At 38.8% G+C, this 17,614-nt stretch overlaps 1 protein-coding gene across 1 annotated transcript; it reads left to right on the top strand.

Annotated features, from left to right (window-relative positions):
• Positions 1-2,516: 2,516 nt before the first annotated feature.
• LOC134209817 (mucin-2-like) lies at positions 2,517-7,400 on the top strand. Its single transcript, XM_062685845.1, has 3 exons — positions 2,517-2,912; positions 4,227-6,657; positions 6,748-7,400. The coding sequence occupies exons 1-3, from the start codon at positions 2,517-2,519 to the stop codon at positions 7,398-7,400; spliced, it is 3,480 nt and encodes a 1,159-aa protein (XP_062541829.1).
• The last annotated feature ends 10,214 nt before the right edge of the window (positions 7,401-17,614 follow it).

Genomic DNA, 17,614 nt, shown 5'->3' with positions numbered 1-17,614 from the left:
TGTTTTCATTCGCTCCGCGATCAGTTTTCAATCGTTTTTTTTTTTCGGGCAAAAATAGCAGTTTATATAAAGTTTTCGGTTCAAACAAGTGACTGATTTCAAAAAGTGATGTTTAATTTGCATTCCATCAACATTTCGGGCTGCTCCTGTGTGGAGACTTGATTTTTCCAATGCCCTTTGAGAAGAAGTGAAGTGAAGTGGGGACCAAATCGCGAACGGCTATTAAATTGGCACGAAACTGCTGATTTATGATATAATTCGAGCCGAAATACATAGGACTCTTTGGATAAACATGTTCATTATCACGGGAAGTGAATAAATATGCTGTGAACAGGTTAGTAATTTGATTATTAAATTTTTGTTCGATGCTGTTCGATGCATTCGAATGTTGGTGGGAGAGGAGTACGGGAGGTGTGGGGTTGACTTGTGGAAGGTCCGGTGCCATATTGACTGTGGTACTCTTCCAACTATGTCCTTAAACGGATTCTATTCTAGCAATATTGTTCTGATAATATGGAGCCCACACTACGGAACAATATTCTAAAATCGATCTGACTAAAGAACAATAGGGCCCTCCTTAGCCGTGCGGTAAGACGCGCGGCTACAAAGCAAGACCATGCTGAGGGTGGCTGGGTTCGATTCCCGGTGCCGGTCTAGGCAATTTTTGGTTTGGAAATTGACTCGACTTCCCTGGGCATAAAAGTATCATCGTGTTAGCCTCATGATATACGAATGCAAAAATTGTAACTTGGCTTAGAAACCTCGCAGTTAATAACTGTGGAAGTGCTTAATGAGCACTAAGCTGCGAGGCGGCTCTGACCCAGTGTGGGGATGTAATGCCAATAAGAAGGAAGGAAAGAACAATAGAGTGCTTTGAGACAGTGGAAATCATCGAAATCTTTGCAATTCGGAATATAAAGCGAGAAGCTTTAGAAGTTACGTACGCAATATGATCTATAAACGTTAGCTTAGAATCTAACATCACCCCGAGGTCTCTGCCAGAAGATTCTCGCCGGAGACTAGTGGAACCGATTTTGTAGTCGTAGCTAATCACAGAACGTTTGCGGGAGAATGACATCACAGAACATTTGTCAGCATTGAGTATCATTTGATTTAAATCACACCAGTTTTTAAACAAATTCAAAATTAAAATAAAATAAATAAATAAATAAATAAGAGTAATATAACGGGCAGGGATTGACACGAGTGGTACGATTTTCACATTTGATTTCGCCTTCGACATATTTGATATTATGGCACGAAACTTTGAGAGGATGAAGGAAGCCTACATCAGACTGAAAAGCGAAGCCTAAGGATACGGGGAATGCTACAATAGATCTAATAACTGGTCGCAGTGGCACACCCGAAAAAGAAAAAAATGCCCACAACAAGTAAAATAACCGTTTGGGCAGCAGTATTCTCGTCCCTAATATTTATCAATTGAGCGCTTTACCAAGCGAATTACTTAGTTTGTAGTAAATGGTTGGTATCAGTCTGCCAAAAATCGAGCAATTTGGTTCGTCTACGGAACAGTAATAAGCTATGGGGACAAGGATAAGGAATGTTAATCCCAGTACCGGAATTTCTCATTTTCAATAAGAGATGTCACGCGATGTTTACATATCTGCCCACTGCCCCTTTCAAATTCTATTGAAACGCGAAGGATGAATGGCATGCTACAAAAATCTCAAAAAATATTTGTTCCGTGACAGGTCATGAAAGTGTGCAATATCTGCTTTATTTTTGTGTTTATTTTTACTTTCAACTCGGTGAATTAAAGAAGTATGATTAATTTATCGACTAGTCACTATTTTTCGCATGTATCTATTAAAATAACTTAGAAATTTAAATTTTAAAATATAGCACAACATTCTTTCATGACTGCCTTTCATGCGAAATTGATCAAAGTACCCACGATTCTTTCATTTGGTCGCCTGAAATAGAAAAAGGTGCTTTGCTCTCTGTCTTATGACGATCACGACCTTTTCCAGTACTGGTTAATCCTAATGGTCTTCCTAACTGGGTTTTCCGTCGCCTAAAAAAATCTGTTTTTGTGTTTCAAATTCAAATAGTCTCGCTTCTAAATTCGTATGAGGTATGTAAATTGAATATTGATTGATGTTCGAATACTTTGGTATGAATAAGAATATGACCGACATACAAAGACAAAACGTCCGCAGGCTGCAGTTCGTCATAGCAAACCCCTGCACTCCCGTGCAAAAGGCTGCCTAAATAAATTTAGATAACGTTTGTAAACAACCGAATTACCGAGCCTAAAAAGTCCGATAGACGGTAGCTGTCTACTGCGCTGCGCTGGTGCATCAGATCCACGTACTTCTTGCCCCAAAAAATCTGGCTTACATTTTAGCACGAGAGACCCCACTATCGCTCTGTTTCCCGACGGAGGTAAAAAATCTCGTTGAATTCGGCATATGCTGCTGACGGCAAAACACCTTTTTAAAGCCGGCCGTAGCACACCGGGAGCCAAACAGTCCGCGAAACTCGATTGAAACAAAATGTGCGGAACCAGACACCTGCTGACTATAGGCCTGTTTTTCGTGGGATTTATTAACGGAAGTCGATTGCATGGTGGGTGCGATCGTAGAGTTTCAAGCCCCAGTCATAACTGCCCGCAGCAAGACTTCACACTAGAGGTTGTGTTTCGACATGAAGTGTACGTGGACCGGTACTACCGATGCGTTTTCGGAGAAGCGCGCGAATTTCTATGCCCGTTTGGCATACCTTTCGATCCAGTGCAGGGGCGTTGTCGGTACGCAACAGAGGCTGATATCAAATCGTGGCAAGTGAAAAAACTGGTACCATGTGACAAATGTGTGACCGGCAACGAGATTGTCGGACTTGGTGCTTTCCTACCCGAATATATGCAATGCGTATACAAAGGGGTGGCGGAGTTGAAGAAATGCCCGGAGGGTCATATTGAAACAAGATCCGTTCAGCTTTTGTGGATGACAGATCATTGCGAAGGATTTGCAGCAACACGAGGTCAACGAGTCGATGATTATCCGAGCGTGGAGAAACCTTCATTTCCCATGTCATGGCCGGAAATTGTAAACTTATTTAAAAGTTTTATCCACCAGACGCAACCGCACCTAGCTGCAAACCTCACAAAAGACAATCATTTGTGGACAAGTTCCACCGTTGTACCAGACGCCACTAAAAGTAAGACCACTACGCGCATATCAACGACTACACCAAAAATATTTACTCATTCTAAAACTCACAAAGTGACAATTGACCCATCATTTGATACTACTCGCACTACATACTACTTAGCTGCAGGAAATGATTATGATGATGATCCACTGGTTGGCGCAGCAAACCCGATTGAGCCTGATGAAGAAATTGTAGAAATGGGATGGGGAACCAAGCCGCCAAATACGCAACCAACAACAACTCAGAGTACCACAATTACTCCAAAAACTACTACGACAACTTCTAAATCAACAACCACAACATCCAAACCCACAACTACAACAACCACAAAACCAACGACAACAACAACTCCAAAGTCTACTACGACAACTTCAAAATCAACAACCACAACTTCCAAGCCAACAACAACAACTCCAAAGACTACTACGACAACTCCTAAATCAACAACCACAACTACTCCAAAGACAACTACGACAACTTCAAAATCAACAACCACAACATCTAAACCAACGACTACAACAACTTCAAAAACAACGACAACAACAACTCCAAAGACTACTACAACAACTTCTAAATCAACAACCACAACTACCAAACCCACAACTACAACAACCTCAAAACCAACGACAACAACAACTCCAAAGTCTACTACGACAACTTCTAAATCAACAACCACAACATCCAAACCAAAAACTACAACTACTCCAAAGACTACAAAGACAACTTCAAAATCAACAACCACAACTTCCAAACCTACGACTACAACAACTTCAAAAACAACAACTCCAAAGACTACTACGACAACTCCTAAATCAACAACCACAACTACTCCAAAGACAACTACGACAACTTCAAAATCAACAACCACAACATCTAAACCAACGACTACACCAACTTCAAAAACAACGACAACAACAACTCCAAAGACTACTGCAACAACTGCTAAATCAACAACAACTTCCAAACCCACAACTACAACAACCTTAAAACCAACGACATCAACAACTCCAAAGTCTACTACGACAACTTCTAAATCAACAACCACAACATCCAAACCAACAACTACAACTACTCCAAAGACTACAACGACAACTTCAAAATCAACAACCACAACATCCAAACCAACGACTACAACAACTTCAAAGACAACGACAACAAGAACTCCAAAGACTACTACAACAACCACAACATCCAAACCAACAACTACAACTACTCCAAAGACTACAACGACAACTTCAAAATCAACAACCACAACTTCCAAACCTACGACTACAACAACTTCAAAAACAACGACAACAACAACTCCAAAGACTACTACGACAACTCCTAAATCAACAACCACAACAACGACAACTTCAAAATCAACAACCACAACATCTAAACCAACGACTACAACAACTTCAAAGACAACGACAACAAGAACTCCAAAGACTACTACGACAACTCCTAAATCAACAACCACAACATCTAAACCAACGACTACAACAACTTCAAAAACAACGACAAGAACAACTCCAAAGACTACAACAACGACAAGAACAACTCCAAAGACTACAACAACGACTCCAAAGACTACAACAACAACTTCTAAATCAACAACCACAACTTCCAAACCAACGACTACAACAACTCCAAAGACTACCACGACAACTTCAAAACCAACAACTACAACAACTTCAAAAACAACGACAACAGCAACTCCAAAGACTACTACGACTACTTCTAAATCAACAACAACAACTTCCAAACCAACAACCACAACTACTCCAAAGACTACAACAACAACTTCTAAATCAACAACCACAACTTCCAAACCAACGACTACAACAACTCCTAAGACTACCACGACAACTTCTAAATCAACAACCACAACTTCCAAACCAACGACAACAACAACATCGAAACTAACTACCACAACTACTCCAAAGACTACTACGACAACTTCCAAACCAACGACAACAACTCCAAAACCAACGACAACAACCACTCCAAAGACTACAACGACAACTTCTAAATCAACAACCACAACTTCCAAACCAACGACAACAACAACTTCGAAAACAACGACAACAACAACTCCAAAGACTACTACGACAACTTCTGAATCAACAACCACAACATCCAAACCAACAACTACAACCACTCCAAAGACTACTACGACAACTGCTAAATCAACAACAACAACTCCAAAGATTACAACTACGACTTCTAAATCGACAACCACAACGTCCAAACCAACATCTACAACAACGACAATAACTCCAAAGACAACTACGACAACTTCTGAATCAACAACCACAACTTCGAAACCAACGACAACAACAACTTCCAAACCAACGACAACAACAACTCCAAAGACTACAACGAAAACTTCTAAAACTACAACCACAACATCCAAACCAGCAACTACAACCACTACAAAGACTCCTACGACAACTTCTAAATCAACAACAACAACGTCCAAACCAACGACAACAACAACTTCAAAACCAACGACAACAACAACTCCAAAGACTACAACTACAACTTCTAAATCAACAACCACAACATCCAAACCAACAACTACAACTACTCCAAAGACTACTACGAGAACTTCTAAATCAACAACAACAACTTCAAAACCAACGACAACGACTCCAAAGACTACAACTACAACTTCTAAATCTACAACCACAACTTCCAAACCTACGACAACAACAACTCATAGCACTACAACGACTCCAGAGACCACTACGACAACTTCTGAATCAACTACCACAACTACAAACCCAACAACTACAACAACTCCAAAGACTACTACGACAACTTCTGAATCAACAACCACAACTTCCAAACCAACGACAACAACAACTCATAGTACCACAACTACTCCAAAGACCACTACGACAACTTCTAAACAAACAACCACAACTTCCAAACCTACGACAACAACAACTCATAGCACTACAACGACTCCAGAGACCACTACGACAACTTCTGAATCAACTACCACAACTTCAAAACCAACGACAACAACAACTCCAAAGACTACTACGACAACTTCTGAATCAACAACCACAACTTCCAAACCAACGACAACAACAACTCATAGTACCACAACTACTCCAAAGACCACTACGACAACTTCTAAACAAACAACCACAACTTCCAAACCTACGACAACAACAACTTATAGCACTACAACGACTCCAGAGACCACTACGACAACTTCTGAATCAACTACCACAACTTCAAAACCAACGACAACAACAACTCCAAAGACTACTACGACAACTTCTGAATCAACAACCACAACTTCCAAACCTACGACAACAACAACTCATAGCACTACAACGACTCCAGAGACCACTACGACAACTTCTGAATCAACAACCACAACTTCAAAACCAACGACAACAACAACTCCAAAGACTACTACGACAACTTCTGAATCAACAACCACAACTTCAAAACCAACGACAACAAATGAATCTGGCACAACATGCATGTGTATGAACCTCAACAGCACCACGACACACGTTTGTACGACAACTGTAGATACAGGATCACATGCAGACACTACAACAACGGAAGTTATGACAACAACTCCAAGCATTACTACAACAACTGAAGAGACTTCAACAACCCAAAAGACCAGTGAAGATTCAACAACAACTGAAAAAACTACGACACCTGAAGGAATCACATCAACAACTGCTGAAACATCTTCAGAAGGAACTACAACAACTGAAGGAACTATCACAACTAAAAGTACAACCACAATTGAAGGCACTACCACAACTGAAAAAACTACAACTGAAGCAACTACAACAACTGAAGGAACTACAACAACCGAGGGGACAACAGCTGAAAGTACGTCAACAACTGCTCCTGAAGAATTAACAACAACTGGAGGTGACTCAACAACAACGACGGGAAAAACGACAACAACCGAAGAAACAACATCTACCGTACATACAACATCAACTGCTGGAACTACAACCACCATACATCCGGATACATCCACTTCCGAAGCGATAACAACAACCGAAATTTCGACAACACACGATGATTGTGGAGAAACACCATCAGCAGCAACAGCTGACCATGAATGCCCGGTGACAACGACAACGGCAAGTACCTCCGAAACGACCACCACCGCTTCCGATGAAGACGAAACGACGTGCAGCTGTAGAAAAGTTAGAAAAACAACGCCACGGCGGACAACTACCGAAGCGCACGACTAACGGCAACTAAGTGGTAAACAACAAGCGTGAGACAGTTTGATATGCTTTTTTGCGACTACCAAACTGTCATGAAACAGATGCTGAAGAAAAATAGGAAACTTTTTAACGACTCTCTATAATCGAGACTGATATTTACAAAAATGTGTTAATGTTGTTTTTGAAGTCAGTTACTTAAATGCTATATGTTATAATAAATGCGTACAAATAAATAATTGATAGCTAATTTCATTAGTGAAAACCGACAGAACATTCATCGAAGTGATGAGAAAAACTGGTTACATGTAAATTTGTTCAAATTTTTCATAAGTTTTTAAGCTACATCTTGTACGTCTGTGAATTGGCGGTGAAAGAATAGGGTGTGCGCGAAAAAGTTTTGCACGAGTACTTTGAAAACAAGGATCTGTCGCACCGTGCCATTGGAAAAAAAACTGAGAATCGCGATTCCCATGGTGTCTGGTATCATAAGACGGTATGAAGAACGTCTGAGTGTTAGCGTCGTCAGCTCAACGAGAACGATAGCAAACGAGATGTCACGAGATGTGACTAAAAAGTTGCATGTTTACAAGACTTTCATGCAGAATACTAAAACTCGAGCTGGACTACGTACGTTAAAGATCAAGAATCCCCAAACCGTGACGAGAAACAGAATACGGTTGCGAAAAGCCTAAACGAAACCACACTGCTGCGTAATGGCTGACGATCTGAAGGCAGACTTCAATCAGATTCCAGGAAACCTGTATGTGACTGCCAAGGATAAGTGGGATGTTCCCGAGAACCTTCGGACACACAACATATCGTATCTTGTCCTTGCGGAAAGCGGAGTAAACCTTTCGTTACCGCAAGCACCATAAATGGACAGGTGTATCTGGTGTGTCTCAAAAAGCGACTTCTCCCTCTCCTAAAGGTTCACGACGGTCCGATGATCTTCTGGCCGAATTTTGCATCATGCCACTACGCGAACGACATTGTAGAATGGTATAAACCAAATAACGTCGATTTCGAGCCGAAAGATCTGACACTCCGCAACTGTGCCCAATAGAATAATTCTAGGTCATTATGAAGAAGCACCTTCTAGAATAACCTAAAGTGGTGAAGAATGTGGAAGAAATGAAGAAGCATTGGTGAATATGAAGAAAAAAAACTGTGGATTCTAAGATCGTGCAGAACTTTATGGCTGGGACCTGCAGCACGTTATCCTGGACAATGCTCGACACAGCCCAACGCGTGGAGTTTTCGAAAAAAAAGTGGCATGTACAGATGAAAGACGGTACAAGATTGAGATAAATAAATTACGAGTTGGATTAGCAGTATTAAGATTTCGTTTTTCACGCCGATAAATTGGCCAACATGAAAATGTTAGTATCCAGTGTGTTTGCATTTGCCAGACCAAGTCAATTCAAGGGACATTTGGTCGGAAGTGAATTACAGCATAGATTTCCTTATTGTTTTCATTACACAACAAGTAACTATAGTTTGGTATACAATTCAATTCGAACCACAATTTGTAAATGGATAATCGAAAACTCAATTCCGACCAAATGGTCATTCGACGTAGTGTCTTTTCGATCAAATGTCAATTCGTCAAAATGTAATTCGACTGAATGTCTTTCCTCCAAATGGTATAGATTCATGTCGAGAAATGAAGCATTTGTTTGGTGGTTTCTAGGCATATTAGTCCGGCAGGGTACTCTTTCGACTAGTCCCTTTACATGCTTTATTTACGAAACTGTACTGTCCACGTAGTTGAAATGGTTTGGACCTGGGAGGGAGAAACAGATTCAAAAAACAAAACGCAAAACAAAATTTGATCTTTTTAGGTGACGCCTACGTAATCAACGCCTGTTCTTGTTGATAATTTACTTGTTGCCAGATGATTTATTTAATAATAAGATGTGTAGTATAGAGGGGTCTCCAGTAGCCTTGCGAGCAAAGGCATAGGATTGCCAATCCGGAGATGGCGAGTTCAATTCTAGGTCCGGTCTAGGATGTTTTCGGGTTGAAAACTTTCTCGACACCCTGGGCATAGTGTATCCATTGTACTTGCCACACAAGATTCATACTCATGCAATGGCGGTCATAGAAAAAGCTTTCAATTAATAACTGTGGAAATGCTAATAGAATACTAAGTTGAAAAGCAGGCCAAGTTCCAATTTTTAATGTAGAGCCATAGAAGAAGAAGAAGTATAGAGAGCTCCTACCCACGTTTGGACAAATTCTAATATTAAAAAAAATGTAAAGCTCTTTAGTAGAATATCTTCACTTGTCATAAGACGAGTTATCTGTAGCGGCCAGCCTTCGTAAGCAGTTTAGGTCATCCAAGAACTTCTTGGCTGCAGATCTACAGATAACCAGCGTAACGGTGAACTTCTCATAATGTTACTTTATGCGGAATAGCCTCATTCCGGTCTTAAGTTGCGCGTTGGGTGATTCATCATCATTTTTATGATTTGTAGGTCATCTAAGAACTCCATGGAGTATAAACTAACGGATTAACCTGCTCCAGTATGAGCTTCCTAAGTGCAACTTCATGAGAAAAAATGCTATTCTGGTCTATTGCAACACGCTAGGTGATTTATCTTCTTCAAGGTTTGTAGGTCATCTAAGAACTCCTTGAAGTATAGATCTACAGATCAACCAGTGTAACAATGGTCTCACTATATGTAACTTCAAGCGATGTAGCCCCAGACCGCATTGTGCTCTTGTACTGTGCGGTTGATTTTTCTCTTTGCGGAAGGAAATTTTTAATACTACCCGAAGCTATTTCAATTTCAATATTGCTTTTCAGCGCTATTTATACCCATTGATCCAGTTACGATATTTGCTTGGACCCGTGCCTTCGTTTTACGTTGGACCCGTTTGCGGAAGTAAAATTCCGACAAGCGGTGGTAATGCTGCAGGGACACCGTTCAGGGAAAAAAACCTCTTAGAAGGTCACGTCTTCACGCTCAGCAATGAGCATTAACAAAAACAAGAGGAAGGGGGAATCTCTGAATTCTCCACTTCCTTCAAAGAAACAAGGATTAAAGACCGTCCAGCCCAAGCGCGGAAGGAAGCTGGAAACTTCAGATATTCCTTCTAACTCTAATATCGGAAATAATTCACCTCCTATCAAACTGAGCAATCCGTTCGATTTGATTCATGACGAAATTGAGCAAATCGAATCTACCTCTAAATAGCCCAGGTGATTCGATCCATGTAAAGAAGCAAAGGATTCCGCCAATTTGTGGTATCTGTTGCAGAGTTTTCTGGCTTTAGGAATGAGATTTTAAGTTACCTTCAGGGGATCAAGGTTTGATTTCAGATTGCCAGAAAGGGTGACTGCCGCGTTTTGCCGAGATTCTTTGACGATCACAAACATCTTCATCAGTGTTTAACTGAGAAGCGGAATACATTCTCCACATATAATGACAAAACTGAGCGATTGTTCAAAGTCGTCTTGAAAGATCTCCCCAGTGATGATAAATCACTGAATGAAATTAAAATTTAAATGATTCAATTACTTAGATTTTCACCAGTCCAAGTAATTAAGATGAAAAAGAAATCTCGCTCTGGTACTTATCAGAGTGGTGTTTCTCATTTTATTTAGTTCACTTCAACAAGAGTGAACTAAATAATATGATAAATTTGGAAAAGGTCTGTATTATGTCCCATGTCCGTGTTACATGGGAGCATTTTCTCAGACCTGGGGGAAATTTCCAAAACCCCACTCAGTGCCGTAAGTGCCAAAAGTGGATTCACGGAACTAAACATTGTCCCATGGATGCTAAATGCATGATTTGTGGTGGAACCTCTCACGCCAAGGACGCCTGTCATGTGAGCGAAGATTCCAATAAATTTAAATGGGCCAATTGTGGGGGCAATCATAAATCCAATTTCTGGGAATGCCCTTCACCCAAAAAAGTTTTGAATTCCCGTGCAAAATTGACGGGAAATTCCAATAGGATCCCAAATTTGCCGGGTAAACATATTTCAAACGCTCAAAATTCGCAATCATTTGCGGGTCGAGCAATTCATACCCACTACAATCAAGGAACAAATTTTGCTCCTACCTCTCACCAAGTAACGAGCAGTTCGTCGAATTCTAATTTTTCAAACACGCCCACCTATGCAAGGATCGCTGCAGGCAGGCAAAATTAAATTCTGAATATTTACCGACGATGAATGACTTTCATACCCATTCTTCAACGGAAAATAACGTTCGTTCTGACGACTCAAGTAGCATGTCTGCTTCCGACTTTGATTTTCTAAATGAACAATTGCATCATATGATTGATGCAATGTTCAAAGCAAATACCAAAACTGGAGCTGTTCAGGTTGGTATCAAATTAACTCAAAAAATTGTTATTGGACTTTGTTTTAATGGATCCAAACAATTCTTTGAAAATTTTAAATTGGAATGCCCGCTCTTCAAAGGGTAAGGAAGATGAATTATTCAACTTCCTATCAGTTCATAATGTGCACATTGCCATTATAACTGAAACATATTTAAAACTTGGTCTGTTCATCAAAAATGCCGAAATTATCGTCTTGACAGCGCCTGTGGTGGGGTCGCCAATGTCATTTATAGACGTATCAAACATAAATTATATTCTTCGTTTGAAACCAAAGTTTTCGAAACCTTGGAAGTTTCTGTTGAAACAAATTTTGGACAATTCTCTTTTATTGCTGCCTACTTGCCTTTCCAGTGCAATGGGCAGCAAAGGAATTTGTTGAGAGCTGATCTTCAAATGTTAACTCGCAACAAATCCAAATTTTTCATAATTGTTTACTTCAATGCCAAACACCGTTCATGGAATAATGCTTAAAGCAATTCTAATGGTAAAATTTTATTTGAAGATTGTTCTGCGGGATATTATACTATTCAATATCCCAATGGACCAACTAGTTTTTCTTCCAGTGGAAATCCTTCTACAATTGATTTAGTTTTTTAGGATTTAAGTCAGCTGTGTGGCCAATTGGAAACTCATGTTAACTTTGACTCTGATCACCTTCCTGTGACGTTTGAAATCTCACAAGAAGCCATTAACAATCCAATCAGCTCTACTTTTAATTATCGTAGAGCTGATTGGGATTTATATAAAACGTATATCGATAGGAATTTTTATGTTGATATTCCTCTCGATACCAAAAGTGATATTGATAATGCTCTCGTATCTTTGACAAATTCAGTTGTCGAAGCCAGAGGCATTGCAATTCCTAAATGTGAAATTAAATTCAACTCCATTATTACTGACGACGATCTTCAGCTACTGATCCGTCTTAAAAATGTGAGGCGAAGTCAATACCAAAGAACTCGCGATCCCGCGTTGAAAGTTATTTGGCGAGATTTGCAAAATAAAATTAAAAAAACGTTTCGCTATTCTGCGAAATACCAACTTTGAGAATAATGTCTCGAAGTTAGATCCCAGTTCAAAATCCTTTTGGAAATTAACGAAAATTCTTTTAAAAAAAACCTCAAAAGCCAATTCCAACGTTTAAGCGATTCAATACGGATTTATTTTTCGTTGTATTTCAACATAAATTTGGACATTCTGCTTCAAAAACGTATGCAAACCATGAAACAGTAGAAATATGGGGGAAATTTTTTTTTTCAGTTCTTCTAGGGCTTCCAAACCTTCCTTGAGTACAGATCTTGATGATCTACATAAACCACAAAGCGTTTTACGGGTCCTCAATCCTAATCCAACAATCCAATGCTACTTGAGACATAATTAAACTATTTTTATCAAATTACAGTGATACCAGAGCATCAACGGTACTCCAAACTATCCTTGAGTTCAGATCTTGGAGGTCTACAAGATCAACAGAATAATTCATAAGTTCCAGAGCTTGTGTCTTCGTTGGAGAAGTCCCATGGAACATCATTACAACAGTATATACAAAATTTAACATTCCCAGAATATCTACGGCACTCCAAACAATTCTTGAGTTCAGATCTTGGAGGCCTACAAGACCAACAGAGTGATTGACAGGTTCCTGAGCTTGTGTGTTAGTTGTAGAAACCCCATGGGACATGATTAAGTCAATATATAAAAAATATGTATTTCCAGAATAGCTATGGTACTCCGAACCATTCTCGAGTTCAGATATTGAAGATCTACAACACCAACAGAGTGATTCATAGGGTCCTGAGCGTGTATGTTAGTTGGAGCAACCCCATGGGACATCATTCCACCAGTATATGCAAACCACAACATTCCCAGAGTTCCTGCGGTAATTCAAATCATTCTTGAGTTCAGATATTGGAGGTCTTCGAGACCAACAGAGTGATTCATTAATTTCCGAGCTTGTGTGTTAGTTGGAGAAGCCCCATGAATCATCATTACACCAGTATATACAAAATACAATATTCGCAGAATATCTACGGTACTCCAAACCATTCTTGAATTCAGATCTTGAGGGTCTACAAGACCTACTACTCAGCTTATATGCTAGTTGTAAAAACCCCATGAGACATCATTACACCAGTATACGAAAATGTCAACATTCCCAGAATATCTACGGTACTCCAAAGATATTGGAGGTCTACGAGGCCAACAGAGTGATTCATAGGATCCTGAGCGTATGTGTCAGTTGTAGAAACCCCATGGGACATCATTATCATTACACCAGTAAAAACGTGTTATTATGATCACAAACATCGCATCCAGATTTTTTTCGTTCCATTTATCGTCAATAGTGTTATAGAATAAAGCTTGGTCTACGGGGATCACAGCGTCCCTTGATGACCGGCTGTACATGTGAATTATTGCTACTCCATAATCGATCAGAATTGCATCAGTTGCACCCCGAAGGCGTTGGTACTCTCATACTTACTTGCTTCATACTTATTATGCATATTATATATTTTATACGATATGTTTACCATTTCCAAAGAGAAACAGACGTCTCAATTAGAACAAAATGTAATCAAAATCATTGTCAGGGAATCATTATCGCCCAATGCTAAATACCTGGGACGGGACTTGCAAAGAGGAAAAAATGTAACTTCATCTGCAACCAGCAAGCGCTGTCACGAATTGTCAGATGCAACCAGCACCTTTTTGTGTGAAAGTATTGGTATCCCTCAAAAAGTATTCCGAATGATTTAGTTTTACGAGTACTTTTTCACTTTGAAAAGTATTCTATAATAGCCGGACAGCTAAATATTGCACAGTTATGAATACGTGTTTTATTCCCGATAGGAAAATCTCTTTAAAAATAAGATTATAAATCCGTAAATTGCAAACACTTTTATTGCGCTCAGAAGATTCTACCCGGGATTTAGGTGAAACACTCAAGGGAACAGTTGAGAATCGATGATCAACTGTGATGAAAAGAAGAACAAGTGTCAAAACAAGGAAAAAGAAGCCGTCTTTGCAGGTCTCGTCTCAGCTAAATACACTGTGTGTGCCCAAGCGGCAACCAGATGGCGGTAGTGTGAAAACGTCAAACACAAGCAAATCCTACGGCAGCGCCATAGGTGGCCGATTGACTACCTACAAAATATTAAATCCACCGTTGTATACGCGAACGATGGAACATGTGTTGAGAGAGACGTCTGTTTCTCTGTGCCATTTCTATAAGTATTGAATCAATCAAGGGGTATCATAAGATGACAGTCTATCCAATGAATGAGGATTGCGTACCTAGAACTTAAAAAAGCTTGCAACACATTCAATCGACAATATAATTGGTTTCAGTATTGCACTAAAGTGAATTTTACTAAGACTAACATTTATATGTAAGAGTAAAGTAACTTACGTATGAATAATTTCATAAAATTTCATTTCAAACGCTTTTCACCATACTTATACCAAAATGTTATTAAATTAAAATGTAATAGCTAAAATATGTTGCTAAAAAAATCTATTCCTCAGTTCTTCTGCAACCATTTGATGTGAATCTGCGAGATGGTAAACAGAAGCCGCTTTAGTAAAACTGTCGAATCATCATGATAAGCTCTGGTGCACTGCTCCAAACATGCAGCACACTAGGAGTAAACTTTTTGAAAGCAGTGTACCAAAAGGAATCAATAGTTAAGTTTCTCAATAATAATCTTGTTCATCGTAAAAATATTTAGTAGACTGTTAAAGGCTCATTGTTTTTTTTTTCGAGAAATGCTCTCATTGTTGATGAAATTTTTGTAAGGAGGCCATTCACAAAATACGTCGCATCCTTACTGGGATGGAGAGGAAGGTCTGGGCAGCGTGACGATTAATAAAAAAACTAGAGGTTCATTACAAGAAGTGTGACAAAGGGGAGAGGGGTGTTAAAAATGGTAATAGTTCTGCATGACGTACTATATGGATCTTCCCTAGATGTCCTTCACCATACAATTTTTTGGCGGTAAATTCATGCTAGACCATCGTACATCTTCTTGTTGATCGATTTGAATATAAAGAATTGAACTCATGGACAGTTTGGATTGTCGTACATGTTCAACGAATTCTATAATGTGTCTATAATAGTGTAACGAAGTCCCGTGGAGCTATTTCAACTCATAGAAATAATGGGGACCTCAAAGATCTTCATGTTGATCGATTTGAATATTGAGATCTGAGCTCAAAGACAGTTTGAAGTGTTGTAGATGTCGAACGAATTCTGTGGTTTGTCTATGATGGTGTAACGAAATCCCGTGGACCTATTACAACTCATAAAAATAGTTTAGACATCGATAATCTCCATGTCGATTATTTTGAATATTCAGATCTGTACTCTAGGACAGTTTGGAGTGTCGTACACACTTAATTCTATTCACCGGGCTCGGTAAATGAATTACCGATTTCTCAACAGCTGAGCTCTCGGTAGTCACCTCGGTAATCGAATTCTATTACCGAGTTCTCGGTATGGCATTCATGGTAATGAATTGTCAAAAAATACCGAGCAGATTTGTAATAGTTACTGAGCACTCGGTAAAAAAATACTGGTAGATCTGTAAAAACATAACCGGCTTCTGTAATTCAAAGTACCGAATAAATTGTAATTTAATTTACCTCTTCCTCATTGATAATGAAAAAAAAACAACAAATAAATAAAATTTCAGTTCTTTATTAGTCTTTATATATATATACAAAGCTTTTGCGTCAGAATTTTTGGTGAAATATTTTTCTGCATCTTTCTTCTTCCAGTGCCATTACTTCACTCCTATATCTGAGAGCTACCCTCAAAATAGCGGCATAGGCCTCATTGCCGCCCTGCAACTTTGTTCCTAGAATTGTAGAATGTAATTTGTAAAGAAAAAAATCTAGGGAAACAATTATTTTATAAAAGTTACATACCTGCAGTATTAGTATAGATCCGGGTCAAGAATTTAGACAAAAATATGTAAGCAGCAGCGGCATCATGAACGGGTGATGCAATTTTTGGTTATTTTATTTGCCTAGAAAATTAACGAAATTTATCAACAAATCTATTGTAAATTTGAAAAAAAATCTTATCAATTCTGGTAAAAATACTGGACCTTACCTGAATATTTAATTAGGACCGGTGTTACTAATCAAGTGCGAAAACACTCGTGTAAAGGAGTTGATCATCAGATATTTCGATTCGCAAAAAAAGACGCCATATCAGGCGGCACTTGATCCTAAACTGAGAACTCGGTACTTGTTTCAACGGATGCTCAGTAAAATGCATTTAAATTTACTGAGTAATCGGTTTATTTTTTGACAAGTGCAGAACATTTTTTAAAAACAGAGTTGATCGGTAATGCATATCAACTCTGTTTTTAAAATATTCTACTCAATAAATTTAAATGCATCTAAACAATCTGCATTCTGGAACAAAGTACTGCTTTAATTCAAGAACGACAGAAAAACATACTTTTGCATATAAACAATAAAGACGGATCCTTAAAAAAACGAAAATCGATCCATAAATAACTTCTGAATGTTCCATAAAACACTACCATAAATCCATAAAATAGTTCAGGAGATCCCATATAGAATATTTTTTCGATCCATAACTAAACTAAAATTTAGCAATTAATGGGGAAATATGTTCCATTAACATAGTCAAGAAAAACAATACAATTCCTGCTATTTTACCATGAACGTATGACAAATGATCCATAAATTTTTGGAAAATGATCAATAAAAAACTATATTTTGATCCATAAAACTTCAAATTTGCGCATTTTTTATCGTAATGATGATCCATAATTTCAGTAATATGATCCATAATTTTAGTCATATGATCCATAACTCTGGCCATTTGATCCATAGCTTTGTTCAAAT

The sequence above is a fragment of the Armigeres subalbatus genome, chromosome 2 (assembly GCF_024139115.2).
Source record: "Armigeres subalbatus isolate Guangzhou_Male chromosome 2, GZ_Asu_2, whole genome shotgun sequence".
Taxonomy (NCBI): domain Eukaryota; kingdom Metazoa; phylum Arthropoda; class Insecta; order Diptera; family Culicidae; genus Armigeres; species Armigeres subalbatus.
This window is presented reverse-complemented; position numbering and strand designations above follow the sequence as displayed.

Coding starts and splice junctions, on each gene's coding strand:
- LOC134209817 (XM_062685845.1), top strand. CDS start 2,517: ATGTGCGGAACCAGACACCTGCTGACTATAGGCCTGTTTTTCGTGGGA. Junction 2,913..4,226: donor TATACAAAGGGGTGGCGGAG/TTGAAGAAATGC, acceptor ACCACAACATCC/AAACCAACAACTACAACTAC. Junction 6,658..6,747: donor AAATGAATCTGGCACAACAT/GCATGTGTATGA, acceptor CAACAACGGAAG/TTATGACAACAACTCCAAGC.